At 38.6% G+C, this 21,256-nt stretch overlaps 1 protein-coding gene across 1 annotated transcript in view; it reads right to left on the bottom strand.

The window, feature by feature from the left end:
• Positions 1-21,256, bottom strand: part of ift74 (intraflagellar transport 74) — a 202,998-nt gene that overhangs the window by 35,632 nt on the left and 146,110 nt on the right. Inside the window, exons 15-16 of the mRNA XM_059974915.1 lie at positions 7,077-7,203; positions 426-589 (exon numbers count right to left, since the gene is read on the bottom strand). Of these exons, the coding sequence (XP_059830898.1) occupies positions 426-589; positions 7,077-7,203 (291 nt within the window). The remainder of the gene's footprint in view (positions 1-425; positions 590-7,076; positions 7,204-21,256) is intronic.

The raw sequence follows: 21,256 nt of genomic DNA on the forward strand, positions 1-21,256 counted from the left end.
ACTGGCATGACAGCAGGAAATAGCACAAGCTTCAATAATTGTGTGTAGCCATGAACAACTAAGAAATATTTGAATAAAGATTTTTTAGTTTCTCTGAAAAACTAAAAACAAGTTCTTTGTTATAGAAAAAAGGTTAACAGAAGTAATGCAAGACAAAACAGTACAGAATTATTAAATACCATTTCACGGCAGAAATTAAATTAGATTTTTACACATTTGTGTAATATAGAGATAGAGAAAAACAGCTCTGTGACCAATATTCACTCATGGAAGTTACTTCAGCTTCAATCAAGGGATTTTGTATCTAAATTATTTGAATATACAGTATATTTAAAATAATTTTTTTTCACACATGAAACACATTACAGATTCGGTGCAAAACCACATCCAGTTATATCAATGTGAATGATTTCAAATGATATTACCTTTTTCTTCTCTTCTCCAGCTGCCTTTAGTCCATCTAGGTCATTATAAGTTTCTAGAGCAACTGTTATCTGCTGGATTTTTTCTTTTAAAGAACTCAGCTCAGCACTTATCTTGCTTTCAAGTTGTTCAACTTTCTGAAGATCTTGCTGGAGCTGTTGGCTCTCTAGTTAGTCAGATAGGAGGAAAGAGAAGATTATGGTCTTGGACATTATCCCCTCAGACTTCTAAGCAAACCAGAAAAATGCAAGAAGTTACAGAATTTATCAAAAGCTGCAAGTTGAATTATTAGAGCAATATGCAAGATAATGTGTGGACTGTAATGGTTACACATGGTAAGAACATCTAAGGAATGTTGGTATATTTAAAATGCTTTCTAAAGGAGGTGTAAATGACTTAATATTAAGTACACTGAAGATAGAGCATTTCTGGATAAAAGGGAAATACTGTATAGAGATATCAAGGTAAGGCAGAAAAAAATAGAGTTGAAATTGAGGATCAGATTGACTTTTAAAGTAACACACATAAAATGCTGGAGAAACCTAGCAGGTCACGGAGCATCTGTGGAGAGAAATAAAGAATTGATGTTTCTGGTTGAGAGCCTTCATCAGGACTTGTATCTGAATGGTGAAATATTCGTTACTTATGCTCTTATATTCTTAAAATATTAAATTATAAATATTTTACGCTCAGGAATTCTTTTTATTTTTAACTTTTTGCATAATCAATGGGTGTGACAGATCTTACATTGCCCAGTGTGAAATAATTGTTTTCTGAAGTGTTGCAAATGTGGTTGCACTTCCATCAAATCCAATTAGGATTCTAAAAAGCACACTTCTAAAAAACTTGTTTTTATTAAAATACTGTATGTAAGTAAAACATGTTTTGGTGGTCTGTTTTATTCCTTTACTACTTCTTTACAAATCTTTTGTTGAAGGGCTGGAATCTGACAATAAACTTTTCTGCTTTTTACAAAAGGCAGTATAATCCATCACACCACTGATCCAAAAGAACAGAATTATTTCACTTCTTGGCATGTTGCTCCCATTCACTGAAAATAATTATCAGATCATTAGAGTGAGTCTGTGATCTCAATTGCAGGATGCCGTAAGTCAAGTAAAATATAAATATATTTAAACTTCATAATGTTAATTAGCCAGATTTGTATGTCAAAACATGTAGCATTACATTAGTTGTGGTTCTTGTCCAGTAGTCCAAATGCAAAAGATGAATGCAATGCCATTGTCCAGAGATAAAGAAAGCTAAAAAACAAAATAATTTACTTTCTATTTCTTCCTCAGTAACCAATTTATGTAAATGAGACAAAATAATTGTTACTCTGGATCCGATGCAGCACAAAAGAAACAAATATAAAATACATAATATATCTTATATAACATCAACCTTGTACTGTAATCAGTAAGACCAAGAAATTAAATGTCAACTTCAGGAAGGGGAAGATGGGAAAACACAAACCAATCCTCATAGAGATTATTGAGGGGGAGGTGTTAACTGTCTTGAGGAAATTTAGAGTGGATAAATCCCTAGGGCTTGACAAATGTTCCCTTGAATCCTGTGGGGAGCTTGTGCAGAAATTGCAGGGGCCCTAGTGCAGATATTTAAAATGTCCTTTGTATAGGAGAAGTGCCAGAGGATTGGAGGATAGCTAATGTTGTTCTGTTGTTTAAGAAAGACTTTAAGAATAAACCAGGAAATTATAAGCCAGTGAACCTGACATCAGTAGTGGGTTAGTAACTGGAAGGTTTTCTAAAGGACTGGATATATTAAGTATTGGGATAGACAGACATTGATTCAGGACAGTCAACATGGCCTTGTGCATGGTAGGTTGTGTTTTATCGAGTTTTTCAAGGAAGTTACCAGAAATTTGATGGAAGGCAAGGAAGTGGATGTTGTCCATTATCAACTTTAGTCAGGCGCTTGACAAGGTCCTGCATGGGAGGCTGGTCAATGTTCACTTGCTTGCTATTCAAGATGAGATAGTAAACTGGATTAGGCATTCGCTTCATGGGAGAAGCTGAAGAGTGGGAATAGATATTGCCTCTTTGACTGGAGGCCAGAAACTATGTGCCGGGGGGTGGGGGGAATCATTGCTCACCCAGCACCGATCCCATTTTTTTAACAGCTCTGTGGCACTTTAAATGTCTGTTTGTGTAATACACATACTATGAACATTTAGAATGAAATTTGAAAAATCACATACTTTTGATTTTATTTATTAACTGAAGGGTATAATGAAATACGGTGCACAAAAGGGCTTTCATACTTCGTGCACTGTTTCATGTCTGTCTTTAATACAAATCCATTTGCATCCAGATGAAAGATATATCTTAATCCTCATTAGATTATCTAAATTCCACTTCTAGTCTGTTTCTAGATTTACATTTGATTGAATTCACGAGACTAAACCCATATTTGTTGTCAGCACTAGAAGCTGGCCAGCTGTTTATTAACGATAAACTACCAAGTTCCATTCTATGTTGTTACAATTTGCAAGAGTTTTGTAACTTGAAACATTGACAATGTAAATACAGTGCCTAAAAGTATTCAGCCTCCTTGGAAGTTTTCATTTTTTATTGTTTTACAACACTGAACCACAGTGGATTTGAATTGGCTTTTTTGACACTGATCACCAGAAAAAGACTATTTCATGTCAAAATGAGTACAGATCTCTACAAAGTGATCTAAATTAATTACAAATATAAAGCACAAAATAATTGATTGCATAAGTATTCAATCCCCTTTAATATGACACACCAAATCATCACTGGTGCAGCCAACTGATTTTAGAATCACATAATTAGATAAATGGAGATTGATGTGTGTAGTTAAGGTGTTTCAATTGTTTGTAGTAAAAAAGGGAGAAGAGAGGATGTCCGGGGTTGGTGGTGTCTGTGGTTATGCTGGCTGCTTTATGGAAGAGGCAAAAGAGTATAGACAGTTGAGGTAGACAGCAGCATGTGTACCATCCCCTTCCTGAAGTCAATTATCATTACTTTTGTTTTGCTGACATTGAGGGAAAGGTGTTGTCATGACACCATGTTACTAATCTCCCTATTTCCTTCTTGTTCTCCAAATCATTATTATTTGAGATGTGGTCACAATGGTGGTGTCGCCTACAAAAGTATAGATCCTGGTGATGCAGTCACAAGTGTACAGGAAGTTGAATAGTGGGCTGAGGACGCAACCTAGTGGAGCATCGGTGTTAAGAGGAAATGTGACGGATGTGTTACCTATCCTTACTGATTGTGATCAGATGCAGAGACAGGTGTTGAGTCCCGGGTCTCGGAGTTTGGTAACGCCAGTAAGTTGGAAAGAATGCAGAGGATATTTATGAGGATGTTGCCAGGACTTGAGGAATGAGTTATGCAGAGAGATTGAGCATATTGTGACTTTATTCTTTGGACCAAGGGAGAAAAAAAGGGTGGTCATACAGTGGTGTATAAAATCATACGGGGCATACAGTACAGGGACAATATTCCTAGGTTTTTATTCACAGTCTTTATTCCTAGGTTTAGGGTATCATGAATCCGAAGCAGAGATTAAGATGAGAGTGAAGAGATTTAACAGGCATTTGAGGGCAACTTTTTCAACCAGTAAATGGATGAATTTCCAGAGGAAGTGGATGAGGTAGGTACATTAATGTGGACAGGTACATAGGCAAGCAAAGGTCATAGGGACATGGGCTAAATACACGTAAATGGGACTAGTTTAGATGAGAATCTTGGTTAGCATTGATCAGTTTCCATGCTGAAATTTGATATAGGGAGAGATTGGATGGGTTGGGTCTGTTTTCCCAAGAGCAAAGGTGGCCAAGAGATGGCCAAATAGAGGTATATAAATTTCTAAGAAGTATAGATAGAGTGAAGAGATCTTGTTTTCTCCATAGCAGGAGTATCAAAACCAAGAAGGAATCGTTGAAGGTGAGAGAAAGAAATCTTAAAGGGGATTTAAGGGGAAAGATTTTTTTAAATGCAGATTGGCTAATATTTGAAACTTACTGCCATAGGAGGTGGTGGAGTCAGGTTCAGTGGCTATGTTTGAGACATTCTGACAAGCATTTAAATAAGAATGATATGGACCTATCATGGGAAAACTGGATTAGTATGGACAGTAAATAGTTTAGAATGCACGTGATGGACCACACAACCTATTTCTGTGCTGCATATCTCTAATAGATTAATATATTTTTAAAAAGTGTCTGGACTTTAGCAATGTTTACTGATTATAAAAGCTGTGCTAAAGAGGGAGAGGTTGAACAACAATGCAAGTGTCAATAGAGACACCAAACGCTCACAACTGCAGTCATTGAGAAGGGCACATAGAACCTGATAAAACATTGGTTCGGATGACAGTTTTTTAACAAATTATATTGCATTATTATTTGAGTCATTGAACTTAAAGCACTTAACAACAATTTTTACAATATTATCAACTTGCATTCTTAATATAAGAAAAGTCCCAAAGTGCTTGGCATAAGTATGATAGCAAAGAGGAGGTGGAAGAAGTGACTAATAGTTGGTTAAAAAAGTGTATTTTAAGGGAGTGAGTGGTGGGGAACTTGATTGCAGAAGCATGGAACAAAAACTTAGACAAAGAGAAGTTTATCTGATTTATTGTTCAAAAGGGTTACACTCATAAGAAAAAGAAAGATGAAGAGAAAACTTAAACACAAGAATTTGAAAATAGACTTGCAAGGCAGGCAAAACTGAATTGCTGCCAATTACTGGTTGTTTTGTATTTAATGCACCAAGGCACCTTCAGCAATCAGTTAAGAGTGGTAGTGTGAAGCAGAAATCACAAAGGCAAGACCAGGCAAAGACTGCCTATTTCCTTTTCTAATGGAAAGGGGAACCAGTTTTGCTTTTACACCAATCTGACATTCCAGAGCTACCTTTACCAATATCTCAGATAAACTGGCACTATCATTGTGGAACTTCTAACTCCTTTCTCTCAAACTGAAGGAACGTCAACAAAATCACTGGCCAATATGCTTTGGTTCTGGATAAAAATAAAACCAAGTAAGGCAAGGCTGGATAATGGAATTGAATTGGAATTAGCATTGGGTTATTATTGTTACATGTATTGAAATACAGTGACAAGCTTGACAGGTCAGATTACACAGGTTAGATCATTGCACGGTGCACTGAGGGTAGAACAAGATAAAACGGTAACAAAGCAGAATAAACTGTAACAGCTACAGAGAAAGTGCAGTGCAGATAAACAAAGTACAAGATCATTACAAGATAGAGTTCAAGGGTCAACTTATCGTATTATGGAACTACTTAATAGTCCTATACCAGTGAAATAGAAGCTATCCATGAGCTTGGTGATATGCGCTTTCAGGTATTTGAGTCTGAAGGGAGAAGAGAGAATGTCCAGGGTGATTGGGGAGGTTGGTTTCTGTGATATGCTGACCTGTGTTTACAACTCTGCAGTTACTTTCTGTTACATGCAGAGCAGTTGCCATAGTTGCAGTGTTGCATCCATATAGGATACATTGATAAGACTGATAAGGAGGAACAGGAACGTGCAAAACTTCTGTAACCTCCTGAGGAAGTAGAGGCATTGTTGACCTTTCTTGGTCATGATACCTATGTGGCTAGACAAGGATGGGCTACTGGCGATGTTCGCTGATAAGAACTTGAAGCTCTTAACCCTTTCAACCTCAACATTGTTGATACAAAGTAGTGACATGAAATGAAAAAAGAACAGTTGGTCATGTCAAATTCTCCACAGGGGTCAAGAAGGATGAGGGAAATGCATCAAGGTCCAAATGTGGTGGTGCTAGCAAATTTTATGGACTATTAGATCCCATTAATACCTCAAATCATTTTAAATTCCTGCTTGGTCTGATGAATATGAAGTCCCTGAGGTCCTCTTTCATGCACACCCTTTAAACTGACAAGTTTTGGTCCCAGTATGTTTAAAAGGAACATGGGAACAGGGACTTAGTGAATTTGAAAGGAATACTGGAAAAGGGCCCCATTTAATTTATAAAGAAGAGAAATATTATTCACTGAGTCACATGATTAGAGTTTTACTCTATTTACTCTTATTAAAAAGTAAGGTTTGATGATATAATGAGAAAAATTATAAGTGATACATTACATTCTATATTTAAGGCACTTGAAAATAATCTTGTTGAAATATTTAAGAACTATTGTTGAGAGTAGTCAAGAACATTTATAGTTCAGTCTTTTCCAGTCCTGATGAGGGGTTTTGGCCCGAAACAACGACTGTTTACCTTTTTCCATAGATGCTGCCTGGCCTGCTGAGTTCTTACAGCATTTTGTGTGTGTTGCCAAGATACTTGGCTCAATGAAGAAAATTCTCGATGAATTGAATTGAACGGAATTTATTACTTACATCCTTCATATACATGAGGAGTAAAAATCCTTATGTTACATTTCCATCTAAATATGTAATGTGTAATTTATAGTAATTTGTAATAAATAGTATGTACAACAGGACAGTCAATATAACATAGAAATACAATTGTATCAGTGCTCATTGCTCAAAGGCTGTCTAATTCAGTCTTCAGCCAGAGACTCCCTGTCCAAATCTTGCATATATGAAAGCAACTGACAAGGAGGGTGCTGTGGAATAATACCATATATTCTAAAATGACTTACCATCAGTCAAACCCTTGGCAGTTGTCTGTGATTTCTGCATTTCAGTCTCCTTGAAATTCAGGTCCTCCTGCATGGATTTAAGTTCGTATGCAGTTACTGATGAGATTTGTCTCATCCGATTCATATTCTGCAAGGAAGACCAAGAGGTACATTACATTTTGCTAACTAACTCTTCTCCTACACTGCTTAATAAAATTATAAATAAAATGGAATCTTGATACAAAAAAAAACAAAAGCAGCTTTAGGAATACATGGACTTAGACATTTGACAGAACAGAAAATGATTCTGTGGGTGAAGAATCGGTCGTAAATCCTGTATGTAAGTTTGGCCTGGAAGACATGCACCTTTGAGGAGCAGCCCTGTAGATGACCATGTTCCTTGCCAATTTCGCCGACTGAAGCTCTGTAGGATATTGAAAGATCGGGACAGCAGGCAGTGTATACTGCTGCTGGAAGAAGGTCCCTGTACTCAAGTGATTTCCTCTCTCTCTCTTTTGATGATGTGAGAGCCTGTTATTCCTCAAATCAGAGGGCTTGGAGAAGTGACGTAGAAGACTGTAACATTGGAACAGTGAGTTGCTGGTCTCCTCCCTCATAGTTGTAGGAACAGCCCCTCTTTCCCTCACTAGCGAGAGAGAGCCTGTGAGCCTGTCTGAGATACCAAGTGCTGGGTTATGGAAACTATAGTTTTTGATGGACTGTAGAGCAAGATCTCTTTGGTGGGGGGGGGGGGTGCTTTTGCTACTGCTTGCATGGTGGTATTGGTGATAGGGAAACAGATCTGGAAAGGTGTAATCCTAAGAGTTGTCGTGATGGGAGATTTTAATTTCCCAAATATCGACTGGAATCTCTCTAGAGCAAGGGGGTTAGATGGGGTGGGGTTTGTTAGGTGTGTTCAGGAAGGTTTCTTGACACAATATGTAGATAAGCCTACAAGAGGCTGTACTTGATTTGGTATTGGGAAATGAACCTGGTCAGGTGTCAGATCTCTCAGTGGGAGAGTATTTTGGAGATAGTGATCATAATTCTATCTCCTTTACAATAGCATTGGAGAGTAATAGAACAGACAAGTTAGAGAAGCATTTAATTGGAGTAAGGGGAATTATGAGGCTGTCAGGCATGAAATTGGAAGCTTAGATTGGAAACAGATGTTCTCAGGGAAAAGTATGGAAGAAATGTCGCAAATGTTCAGGGGATATCTGTGTGGAGTTCTGCATAGGTATGTTCCAATGAGACAGGGAAGTTATGGTAGGGTACAGGAAACGTGGTGTACAAAGGCTGTAATAAATCTAGTCAAGAAAAAAAGAAAACCTTACAAAAGGTTCAGAGAGCTAGGTAATGTTAGAGATCTAGAAGATTATAAGGCTAACAGAAAGGAGCTTAAGAAGGAAATTAGGAGAGCCAGAAGGAGCCATGAGAAGGCCTTGGTGGGCCGGATTAAGGAAAACCCCAAGGCATTCTACAAGAATGTGAGGAGCAAGATAAGAGGTGAAAGAAAAAGACCTATCAAGTGTGTCAGTGGGAAAGAGTGTTTGGAACCAGAAGAAATAGCAGAGGTACTTTTTTTTAAAAACTTTTTTTTATTGAGTTTTCAAATAATTACAGAAAGAAAAATATGTAAAAATATATATATACCCTTCCCCCCTCCCATCCCTATAGAAAAAAAAGAAAGAAAGAAAAAAAAGAGTGCCTGGATATCGGAAGATCCCCACATGCTCCACGGAGTTCGTAATAACTTTAGTATATATATTTATTTCTTTCCCCAAATAACCAATTATTTTATCTTCGGAGCACCTATATATTTAATCCTGTCTTTTGTAAATAAGGGCGCCAAATTTTCAAAAATGTTTCATATTTATCTCTTAAATTATAAGTAATTTTTTCAAGTGGAATACAGCTGTAAATTTCATTCTTCCAATGATCTATACTTAGGTATGCATCCAATTTCCAAGTAACTGCAATAGCCTTTTTGGCTATTTTTGGCTCCTAGATCAAATTTCCATGTCAATTTTTCCAATGATATTCTTGACATCTTACCTTTCCAAAGAAACTTCCTCACATATTTATTTAACTCTTGAAAAAACTTCTGGGGTAGTTGTATTGGTAGTGATTGAAATAAGTATTGTAGTCTAGGGAATATATTCATTTTTATGGTATTTATTCTACCTACTAATGTTATTGGTAATACCATCCATTTATCAAGATCTTCTTGAATTTTTTTCAATAATGGTAAGTAATTTACGTTATATAAGTTCTTTATATCATTGTCAACTCTTATACCTAAATATGTTATACCATTTGCCGGCCATCTAAATTGAGTTATTAATCGACATTGACTATAATCTCCTTTAGTAAAAGGTAAAATTTCACTTTTATCCAAATTTATTTTATGCCCTGATATTTTCCCATATTCTTCTAATTTAGAGGATCATTTACGCAATGAGTGCAATGGGTTTGTTAAATAAAGCAGAACATCATCAGCAAATAAGTTAATCTTGTATTCTTCCTGATTAACTCTGAAACCCTTAATATCTGGGTCCATTCTAATTAATTCAGCTAACGGTTCTATTGCCAACACAAATAAAGCAGGTGATAATGGACAACCTTGCCTAGTTGACCTTGTTAACTGAAATGGTGTTGAAATTTGTCCATTTGTCACTACTTTAGCTTTGGGATTAGTTTTTAAGGTTTTAATCCATTTTATAAAAGATACTCCTAATCCATATTTTTCCAATACCTTAAATAAAAAATCCCATTCCAATCTATCATATGCTTTTTCTGCATCTAAAGCAACTGCCACACTCATTTCCTCCCTCTTTTGCGCTAAATGAATTATACTAAATAACTCGGTTACTTACCGAGAAGTAGAGTCTGTGTGGATAGAACTGAGGAACAGTAAGGGCAAAAGGACCCAAATGGGTGTTGTCTACAGGCATGGATATTGGGTGCAAGTTGAATAGGGAGTTAACACTGGCATGTGGCAAAGGTAATGTCGCAGTAGTTATGGGGGATTTCAACATGCAGGTGAACTGGGAGAATCAGGCTGGTGCTGGACCACAGGATAGGGAGTTTGTAGAGTGCCTACGGGATGCATTCTTACAGCTTGTACGAGAGCCGACCAGGGACAAGACTATTCTGGACTTAGTGTTATGTAATGAACAGGATTTGATAAGCGATCTTGCAGTAAAGGAGCCATTAGGAGGTAGTGATCATAATATGATAAGCTTTTATCTGCAATTTGAGAAGAACAAGGGCAGATCGGAGGTGTCAGTGTTGCAGATGAACAGGGGAAACTATGGAGCCATGAGGGAGGAGCTGGCCAAAGTTGACTGGACGGATAGCCTAGCAGAAAAGACAGTGGAACAGCAATGGCAGGTATTCTTGGGAATAATGCACAAGGTGCAAAATCAGTTCATCCCCCTGAGAAGGAAGGATTCAAAGGGGAGGAAAGGGGCCACAGTGGTTGACAAAGGAAGTCAGAGATTGCATAGCATTAAAAAAAAAGTAAATATGACAGAGCTAAGATGAGTGGGAGGACAGATGATTGGGAAGTTTTTAAGGAACAATAGAACTTAACTAAAAAGACAATACGGGGAGAAAAAATGAGGTACAAACGCAAGCTAGCCAGGAATATAAAGGAAGATAGCAAAAGCTTTTTTAGGTATGTGAAGAGAAAGAAGATAGTTAAGAACAATGTTGGGCCCTTGAAGAATGAATTGGGTGAAATTGTTATGGGAAACAGAGAAATGGCAGAAGAATTTAATGAGTACTTTAGATCTGTTTTCACTAAGAAAGACACAAGCAATCTCCCAGATGTATGGATGGGCCAAGGACATAGGGTAACAGAGGAAACGAAACAGATTGACATTCAGAAGGAAACGGTGATGAGAAAACTGATGGGACTGAAGGCTGACAAATCCCCAGGTCCAGATGGTCTGCACCCTAGGGTACTAAAGGAGGTGGCCAGGAAAATTGCAGATGCATTGGTAATCATTTTCCAATGTTCCTTAGATTCAGGATCAGTTCCTGAGGATTGGAGAATGACTAATGTTATCCCACTTTTTAAGAAAGGAGGGAGGGAGAAAACCGAGAACTATCGACCTGTCAGCCTGACATTGGTGGTGGGAAAGATGCTAGAGTCCATTATAAAAGGATGAAATAGTGACATATCTAGATAACGGTGATAGGATTGGGCCGAGCCAGCATGGATTTACCAAGGGTAAATCATGCTTGACTAATCTGTTGGAGTTTTTCGAGGATGTAACCAGGAAGTTAGACGGGGGAGATCCAGTGGATATAGTGTACCTCAATTTTCAGAAGGCATTTGATAAGGTCCCACGTAGAAGATTGGTGGGTAAAATCAAAGCTCAGGGCATCGGGGGGGGGGGGGGGGAGGCATTGACGTGGATAGAAAATTGGTTGGCAGATAGAAAGCAAAGGGTAGCGGTGAATGGGTGTTTCTCGGAATGGCAGGTGGTGACTAGTGGGGTGCCACAGGGCTCGGTATTGGGATCACAGCTGTTCACCATTTACGTTAATGATTTGGATGAAGGCATAGAAAATAACATCAGCAAATTTGCTGATGATACTAAGCTGGGTGGCAGTGTGACATGTGATGAGGATGTTAGGAGAATTCAGGGTGACTTGGATAGGCTGGGTGAGTGGGCATATACTTGGCAGATGGCGTTTAATGTGAATAAGTGTGAGGTTATCCACTTTGGGAGTAAGAACAGGAAGGCAGATTATTATCTGAACGGTGTAGGGTTGGGTAAGGGAGAAATACAAAGAGATCGAGGAGTCCTTGTTCATCAGTCACTGAAGGTGAATGAGCAAGTGCAGCAGGCAGTGAAGAAGGCTAATGGAATGTTGGCCTTTATTACAAAGGGAATTGAGTACAAGAGCAAGGAAATCCTTTTGCATTTGTACAGAGCCCTGGTGAGACCACACCTGGAGTATTGTGTACAGTTTTGGTCTCCAGGGTTAAGGAAGGACATCCTGGCTGTAGAGGAAGTGCAGCGTAGATTCACGAGGTTAATTTCTGGGATGTCTGGACTGTCTTACGCAGAGAGGTTAGAGAGACTGGACTTGTACACGCTGGAATTAAGGAGATTGAGAGGGGATCTGATTGAAACATATAAGATTATTAAGGGATTGGACAAGATAGAGGCAGGAAATATGTTCCAGATGCTGGGAGAGTCCAGTACCAGAGGGCATGGTTTGAGAATAAGGGGTAGGTCATTTAGGACAGAGTTAAGGAAAAACTTCTTCTCCCTGAGAGTTGTGGGGGTCTGGAATGCACTGCCTCGGAAGGCAATGGAGGCCAATTCTCTGGATGCTTTCAAGAAGGAGCTAGATAGGTATCTTATGGATAGGGGAATCAAGGGATAAGGGAACAAGGCAGGAACCGGGTATTGATGGTAACTGATCAGCCATGATCTCAAAATGGCGGTGCAGGCTCAAGGGGCCGAATGGTCTACTTCTGCACCTATTGTCTATTGTCTATTATCTGCCGATTGCCTATTTTTAATAAATCCTGTTTGATCCATATGTACTAATTTTGGTAAGTATTTAGATAATCTGTTAGATAATATTTTTGCTATTATTTTATAATCAGTGTTTAATAAAGAAATAGATCCATATGATGCTGGCTTTAAAAGATCTCTATCTTTTTTTGGCAATACTATTAAAATAGCTGTCGAAAAAGATTCTGGAAGTTTATGCGTTCTTTCCGCTTGATGTATTAACTCCATAAAAGGAGGAATTAATAAACCTTATAAAATTTATAAAATTCAGGCGGAAAACCATCTTCTCCTGGAGATTTATTACTTTGAAGTGATCCTAGGGCTTCTTCAACCTCCTTCAATGTAAAAGACATACCTAATCCCTTCTGTTCTTTCGAATTTAATTTTGGAAGATTTATTTGTGATAAAAACCTTTCTATCTTGACATTATCAATTTGTGATTCTGATTTATACAACTCAGAATAAAAATTCTTAAAAATTTCATTTATTTCTAAACGTTTATAAGTAATTTTATTTACTCTTGTTCGAATTGCATTTATTGTTTTAGAAGTCTGGTCTGTTTTTAACTGCCATGCAAGGACCTTATGTGATCTTTCACCTAGTTCATAATATCTCTGTCTAGTTCTCATAATTGCTTTTTCTGTTCGATATGTCTGAAGTGTATTATATTGTAACTTCTTGTTAATAAGTTGTCTTCGTTTTCTTCTGTCATATTTCTTTGAAATTCTTTTTCTAGTTTTGTAATCTCTTTTTCCAATTGATCTATTTCTATCATATATTCCTTCTTAATTTTAGAAGTATAACTTATTATCTGACCTCTCAAATATGCCTTGATTGCTTCCCACAATATAAATTTATCATCAACTGAATGTGAATTTGTATCTAGGAAGAACTGAATCTGCTTTTTCATAAAATCACAAAAATCTTGACGTTTTAGTAATATTGAATAAAATCTCCATCTATAAATTGATTCCTCTTTATCTATCATTATCATTGTCATTATCAAAGGAGAATGATCTGATAATATTTTCGCTTTATATTCCATATTTTTCACTCTATCTTGAATATTCATTGATAATAGGAAAAAATCTATCCTTGAATATGTTTTATGTCTATTTGAATAAAATGAATAATCTCTTTCTTTTGGATTAATTCTTCTCCATATATCAATCAAATTTAAATCTTTCATCAATGATAGAGTTAATTTTACTACTTTTGATTTTGTGACAACCTTTGTTGATCTATCTAAAACTGGATCTAGACAAAAGTTAAAATCTCCACCTATTAATATTTTGTCATGTGTGTTAGCCAAATTCAAAAAGATGTCTTGTATAAATTTTACATCATTTTCATTTGGTGTATAAATATTCATAAGAGTCCATAGTTCTGAAAAAATTTGACAATGTATAATTACATATCTCCCCGCCGAATCAATTAATACGTTTTGTATTTTAATTGGTAAATTTTTATTAACCAGAATTGCAACTCCTCTTGCCTTTGAATTAAATGAAGCTGCAATAACATTTCCAACCCAGTCTCTTTTTAATTTCTGATGTTCTATGTCTGTTAAATGTGTTTCTTGTTAAAAAGCTATATCTGTTTTCATTTTTTTTTATGTATGCTAAAATTCTTTTTTCTTTTCACCGGTCCATTAAGCCCATTAACATTAAAACTTAAAAAAATCAGTAAATTAGTCATTATTTTTAATTATGTTACTCCAATCTATAATAATAACTAATCTTTCAACTTTCGTGGTATCTTGGGAAATCTTTTTAAAATTCTCCATGTTGCTATGTGTGTCCCCACCGATCATCCAGGCAGAAAGATAGAAGAAAAATAGAGTATAAAGGAAAAAGCAAAATACCCCCATACTAATGTTGTGAAAAAAAAAGAACACATTACCCCCCTCTGTTGTACGGGTCATGGCAATCACCATGATTACACACGTGAATTCCCGTAGTAATCGATCCAAAGTTCCCCAGCCCCCCCCCCCGCAAATAAAAAAGTATATATATGAAGAAAAAAATACTATTCTCAATTAGTATTTCTGAAATTTTGCTTTTCTCCCCTGTATCATCCTTAAATGTCCATCACTTCCATTCTCTGTCTCTATCTTCATCTTTAATCCATTACGCTTGGAAATCTCTATATGTAATTAGTGAGTAGATGGAAGTTTTTGTGCGAACTCCTCCGCTTCTCGATAATCGGTAAAAAATCTTCTTTTTCCCTCCTCCAAAAAAATTATCAGTGTTGCTGGGTGATGCATTATAAATTTATAACCATAAAACTTTTTTCGCTGGGTTAAATTCCTTCTTTCTCTTCAAAAGGTTATAACTTATATCAGGATAAAAAAGAACTGCCTTCCCTGCTATCATCAATCTCTTTTTGGCACATTGGGCAGCCGCCTTCAGGATCTTTTCTTTATCTTGGTATCTTAAGCATTTTATCAAAATTGATCGTGGATTTTGATCAGCTTGAGGTCTTGACCTTAAGGCTCTATGAGCCCTTTCAATCTCAATTAGAGTTTCTCCTTCCATTTCCAATTTTTCAGGGATCCATTTTTGAAAAAAAATTTATTGGATCTTCTCTTTCTATATCTTCAAGTCCAACAATTTTAATATTGTTTCGTCTACTAAAATTTTCAAGCTTATCAATTTTTTCCATAAATTGTTTTCTTTCTGACGTCCAGGCAGTAATATCATCTTCCATTTTATTCATTCTTTCAACCATGTCTTCCGTTGTAGTTTCCAAATCTATAATTCTCTTTTCCATTTTTTCCTGTCTTTCTGTCATTTTATCAAACATAATCTCCATATTTATCACTTTTTTTGATTACTTTGAATGCGTTTAATTTTTCTAATTTACGCATTATTTGCATCAAAGTCTTTTCTATATTTTCAGAACAACTTTTACCTCCATCTTCATCTAATTTTTCCAGAGAATCTGACTCTCTCTCAGATTCACTTTCACTTTCGGTTTCAGTCGTAACTGGGATTTGTAGTTCTGGTTGCTCTCGTTTGCGCTTGCTCCTTCCTTCACGTTTGCGCAGTTCTCGTTGGTCTTTTTCTTTAGAAATGGTCGATGTTGCCACAGTTTCCTGTTCTGTATCGCCGGTGGTATAATGTATCTGAGCCCGCGGTTCTTTGGCAGAAATGGGCCTTGATTCTGTTCCAACTTGCATTGTCTTCACGGTAGTAGTTTTCTTCATCTTCTGTTTGTGAGGCATAACTTGAAACAATCCGGAGTAGTTTATAAGTAACTTTTAGAAAGTATTGACTAACTTTTCTTCACTTAAACATTAATTTATTGATTTTTTACAGGAGAGCTGGGTTCCAGCGTCTCAATCCTACGTCATTACGTGATGTCCCTCATAGCAGAGGTACTTGATGAATACTTTACTTCAGTATTCACTATGGAAAAGGATCTTGCTGACTTGCAGAAGACTGTAAATCTTGAGCATGTAGAGCATGTAGATATTAAGAAAGAAAATATGCTGGAGCTTTTGGAAAGCACCAAGTTGGATAAGTCGCCGGGACTGGATATAATGCACCGCAGGCTACTGTGGGGGGCGAAGGAGGAGATTGCTGAGCCTCTGGCGATGAGCTTTGACTCGTCAATGGGGATGGTAGAGGTTCCAGAGGATTGGAAGGATGCGGATGTTGTTCCTTTATTCAAGAAAGTGAGTAGCAATAGCCCAGGAAATTATAGACCAGTGAGTTTTACTTCAGAGTTTGGTAAGTTGATGGAGAAGATCCTGAGAGGCGATTTATGAACATTTGGAGAGATATAACATGATTAGGAATAGTCAGCATGGCTTTGTCAAGGGCAGGTAGTGCCTTACGAACCTGATTGAATTTTTTGAGGATGTGACTAAACACATTGATGAAGGAAGAGCAGTAGATATAGTGTATATGGATTTCAGCAAGGCATTTGATAAGGTACCCCATGCAAGGCTTACAGAGAAAGAAAGGAGGCATGGGATCCAAGGGACATTGCTTTGTGCATCCAGGACTGGCTTGACCATAGAAGGGAAAGAGTGGTTGTAGATGGATCATATTCTGCATGGAGGTTGGTCACCAGTGGTGTGCCTCAAGGATCTGTTCTGGAACCCCTACTCTTCATGATTTTTATAAATGACCTGGATGAGGAAGTGGGCGGATGGAGATTCTGATAAAGATAGTAAGATAAAATGGTCACCTATCATTTTGCATTTCCCCCTCCCCCCACTACTTTCAACTCTCTTACTATCTTTCCTTTCGGTTAGTCCTGACGAAGGGTCTCGGCCCGAAACGTCGACAGCGCTTCTCCCTATAGATGCTGCCTAGCCTGCTGTGTTCTATCAGCATTTTGTGCGTGTTGTTGTTTGAATTTCCAGCATCTGCAGATTTCCTCGTGTTTGCTAAGAGTGAAGTGATTCATTTTGGTAGGTGAAATGCTAGAATATAGCATTAGTGGTAAGACTCTTCGCAGAGTGGAGGATCAGAGGGATCTTGAGGTCCGAGTTCATAGGACGCTCAAAGCAGCTGCACAGGTTGACTCTGTGGTTAAGAAGGCATAATGCGTAACATTTATTTTCCAGACATCCAGTACAATGCCAGAAACTACTGATTCCTGAAAGATCACTGTTAATGCCTCCGCAATCTCTCCAGCTACTTCCTTCAGAACCAAGGGTGTATTCCATCAGATCCAGGAGATTTATCCAACCTCAGACCAACAGCTTCCTGAGCACTTTCTCAGTCGTAATTTTAACTGTACATACTTCACTTCCGACACTCTTGAATGTCCAGTATACTGCAGACGTCTTCACTGTGAAGATTGATGCAAAATACACATTCAGTTCCTCTGCCATCTCTGTGTCTCTCATTACAATATCTCCAGCGTCATTTTCTATTGCTTCTATATCTACCCTCATCTTTCTTTTATCCTTTATACTTAAAAAAGCTTTAAGTATCTTCTTTGATATTAGTCACCAGCTTCCTTTCATAATCCATCTTTTCCTTCCTAATGACCTTCTTAGTTTCTTTCTGCAAGTTTTTAAAAGCTTCCCAATCTTCTATCTTGCCACTAGCTTTGATTTCACTGTATGCCCTCTCTTTTGCTTTTACTTTGGCTCTGACTTCACCCGTCAGCCACAGTACTGTCCTTCTTCCATTTGAAAATTTATTTGGAATATATCTGTCTTGCACTTTCCTCATTTTTTGCAGAAATTCCAGCCATTACTGCTCTGCTGTCCTTCCTGCTAGTGTCCCTTTCCAGTCAACTTTGGCCAGTTCCTCTCTCAAGCCATTGTAATTTCCTTTATTCCACTGAAATACCGACACATTGGAATTTAGTTTCTCCTTCTCAAATTTCTAAGTTAACTCGATCATATTGTGATCACTGTTCCCTAAGGATTCTTTAACCTTAAGCTCTTTTATCAACTCTAGATCATTGCACAACACCCAACCCAGCACAGCCAATCCCCTAGTGGGCTCAACAACAAGCTGTTCTAAAAAGCCATCCCTCAGACATTCTACAAATTCTCTCTCCTGTGGTCCAGTACTGGTCTGGTTTTCCCAATCCACTTTCATGTTAAAATCCCCAGTGATTATCATGACATTGCCCTTCTGGCACAATTTTTCTATCTCCTGCTGTAATTTGTAATCCACATCTGAGCTGCTGTTTGGAGGTCTGTATACAACTGCCATTACGGTCCTTTTACCCTTGGCATTTCTTAACTGAACCCATAGAGACTGAACCTTCCGATCCTACATCATCCCTTCTAATGATTTAATATTATTTCTTATATGCAGGGCCACACCACCCTCTCTGCCTACTAACCTATCTTTCTGGTATACCATATATCCTTGGACGTTCAGCTTCCAATGGCAACCATCTTTTAGCCAAGTTTCACAGATTGCCACATGATACTTGACAATCTGTAGCTGAATTTCAAGGTCATCTATTTTATTTCTCATGCTGTGTGTAAATTGTATGCAACACTTTTACAGCATCAGCTGGAATCCTGTCACATTCTGCAGCTTACTATTGGCAATGCTTTCTACTGCCCATTCAACTTCACTTTCCAGAATGTCCGGCTCTAGATCAATGAGGGAGTCATTGCAGGTGTCTTTGCTGTTGGGATCTTTTGTGTCAAGTTCGTCTGTGTATTCCTGCCATCTCTTTTTAATGTCTTCTGCTTCAGTAAGGTCCTTCATTTCTGCGTCTTTTACTATACTCATTTTTGCATGAAATGTTCCTCTGATTTCTCTAATCTTCTTGAATAAATCTGGTTTTTCCAATTCTGTTGGCTTCTTTGCATCGTTCCTTTAAGAAAGTTTCCTTGTCTTTCCTTGCTATCTTCCTGAACTTTGCATTCAGTTGGAGGTATTTGTTTCAATTTCCATTGGCCTTCACTTCTCTACGCTGTTCAGCCACTTGTAAAGCCTCCTCATAAAGCTGTTTTGCTTTCTCGATCCTTTTGTTTGCAATATTTTTTGTTGCCACCTCTTGTCTAATGCTTCTTATGGAGCATAAACTTGGATTACTGTGATGTTGAAAGGCTTGCCTTGAAGTCATATTGCAATCATTCTATCATTTTTGGTATTGTATCCAATCACTGATTTTGATACACAAACAAGAGAAAATCTGCAGATGCTGGAAATCTGAGCAACACGCACAAAATGTTGGAGGAACTCACCAGGCCAGGCAGCATCTGTGAAAAAAGTACTGTCGACGTTTTGGGCAGAAACCCTTCAGCATGACTGGAGAAAAAAAGCTGCGGAGTAGATTTGAAAGGTGGGGGGGGGGGGAGAAAGAATTTCCAGGGGATAGGTGAAACTTGGAGGGGGAGGGATGAAGCAAAGAGCTAGGAAGTTAATTGGCGAAAGAGACAGAAGGCCATGGAAGAAAGAAGGGGGGGGGAGGGGAGCATCAGAGGGAGGCGATGGGAGGGCAAGGAGACAACATGAGAGAGAGACAAGGGATTGGAAATGGTGAAGAGGGAGGGAGGGGTGGGTTGGAGGGGAGGCACTACTGGAAGTTTGAGAAATGGATGTTCATACCATCAGGTTGGAAGCTACCCAAATGGAATATAAGGTGTTGTTCCTCCAGCCTAAGTATGGCTCTATCCCAACAATATGTCCATCCCATGGATGGACATATTGGAACGGGAATGGGAAGTGGAATTAAAATGGGTTGCCACTGGGAGATCCCATTTGTTCTGGTGGACACATCATAGACGCTCAGCGAAGCAGTCTCCCAATCTACATCAGGCCTCACCGATATACAAGAGGTCATATCCGGAATACCGAACACAGTATATGACCCCAACAGACTCCCAAGTGAAGAGTCGCCTCACCTGGAAGGACTGTTTCGGGTCCAGAATAGTAGTGAGGGAGGAGGTGTAGGGGTAGATGAAGCACTTGCTCCGCTTGCAAGGTTAAGTGCCAGGTGGGAGATCAGTGGGGAGGAATGAATGGACAAGGGAGTCATACAGGGAGCAATCCCTGTGGAATGCTGAAAGTGGGGGGAAGGAAAAATGGTTTGGTGGTGGGATCCAGTTGGAGGTGGCGGAAGTTTCAGAGAATTATGTGCTGGACCTGTAGGCTTGGAGTGGTAGGTGAGGACAAGAGGGACACTTTTCCTGGTAGCGTGGCAGGAGGATGGGGTAAGAGCAGATGAGCATGAAATAGAAGAGATGCAGTTGAGGGCAATGTTGATAGTAGAGGGAGGAAAGCCAGTTTCTTTGAAAATGGAGGACATCTCCTTTGTTCTAGAATGAAAAGCCTCATCCTGAGAGCATGTGCACTGGAGATGGAGGAATTGAGAGAAGAGGATGGTGTTTTTACAGGAAGCAGGGTGGGACGAAGTAGCTGTGAGAGTCCATAGGTTTATAATAGACACTGGTGGATAAGCTGCCTCTGGAGATAGAGACAGTGAGATCGAGAAAAGAAAGGGAAGTGTAGGAAATGGATCAGGTAAATTTGAGGGTAGGTGGAGGCAAAGTGGATGAAATCAACGAGTTCAGCGCAGATGCAAGAAGCAGTCGTCGATGTAGTGCAGTGTAGGAAAAGTGTGGGACAGTCACCAGTGTAGGCTTGCAATATGGACTGTTCCACGTAGCCAATAAACAGGCATGTATAGCTGTGACTCATGTGAGTGCCAATAGCTACCCCTTTTGCTTGAAGGGAGGACCCAAAGGAGAAATTATTTAGATTGAGGACAAGTTCACTAGGTGGAGGAGAGTGGTGGTGGAAGGGAATTAATTGGATCTGGTGTCCAGAAAGAAACAGAGAGCTTTGTGGCCTTCCTGGTGGAGGACAGAGGTGTATTACTGTAGGACATCCACAGTAAAAATTAGATGATGGGGGCCAGGGAACCTGAAATCCTTGAAAAGATCGAGAATGTGTAAGGTGACACAGATGTAGGTGGGAAGGGTCTGAACCCGGGGTGGGGGGGGGGGGGGTGGGAATAAAACAGTGTCGAGGTATATGGATATGAGTTCAGTGGGGCAGGAACAAGCTGAAATAATGGGTCTACCTGGACAAACACATTTGCGAATTTTGTGTATGAGGTAGAAACAGGAGATGCAGGTTGTGGGAACTATCAGGTTGGTGGCAGTGAATGGGAGATCCCAAGAGTCAATAAGGTTGGCGATGGTATGGGAGACAATGGCCT

Source organism: Hypanus sabinus, chromosome 7, assembly GCF_030144855.1.
Source record: "Hypanus sabinus isolate sHypSab1 chromosome 7, sHypSab1.hap1, whole genome shotgun sequence".
Lineage (NCBI taxonomy): Eukaryota > Metazoa > Chordata > Chondrichthyes > Myliobatiformes > Dasyatidae > Hypanus > Hypanus sabinus.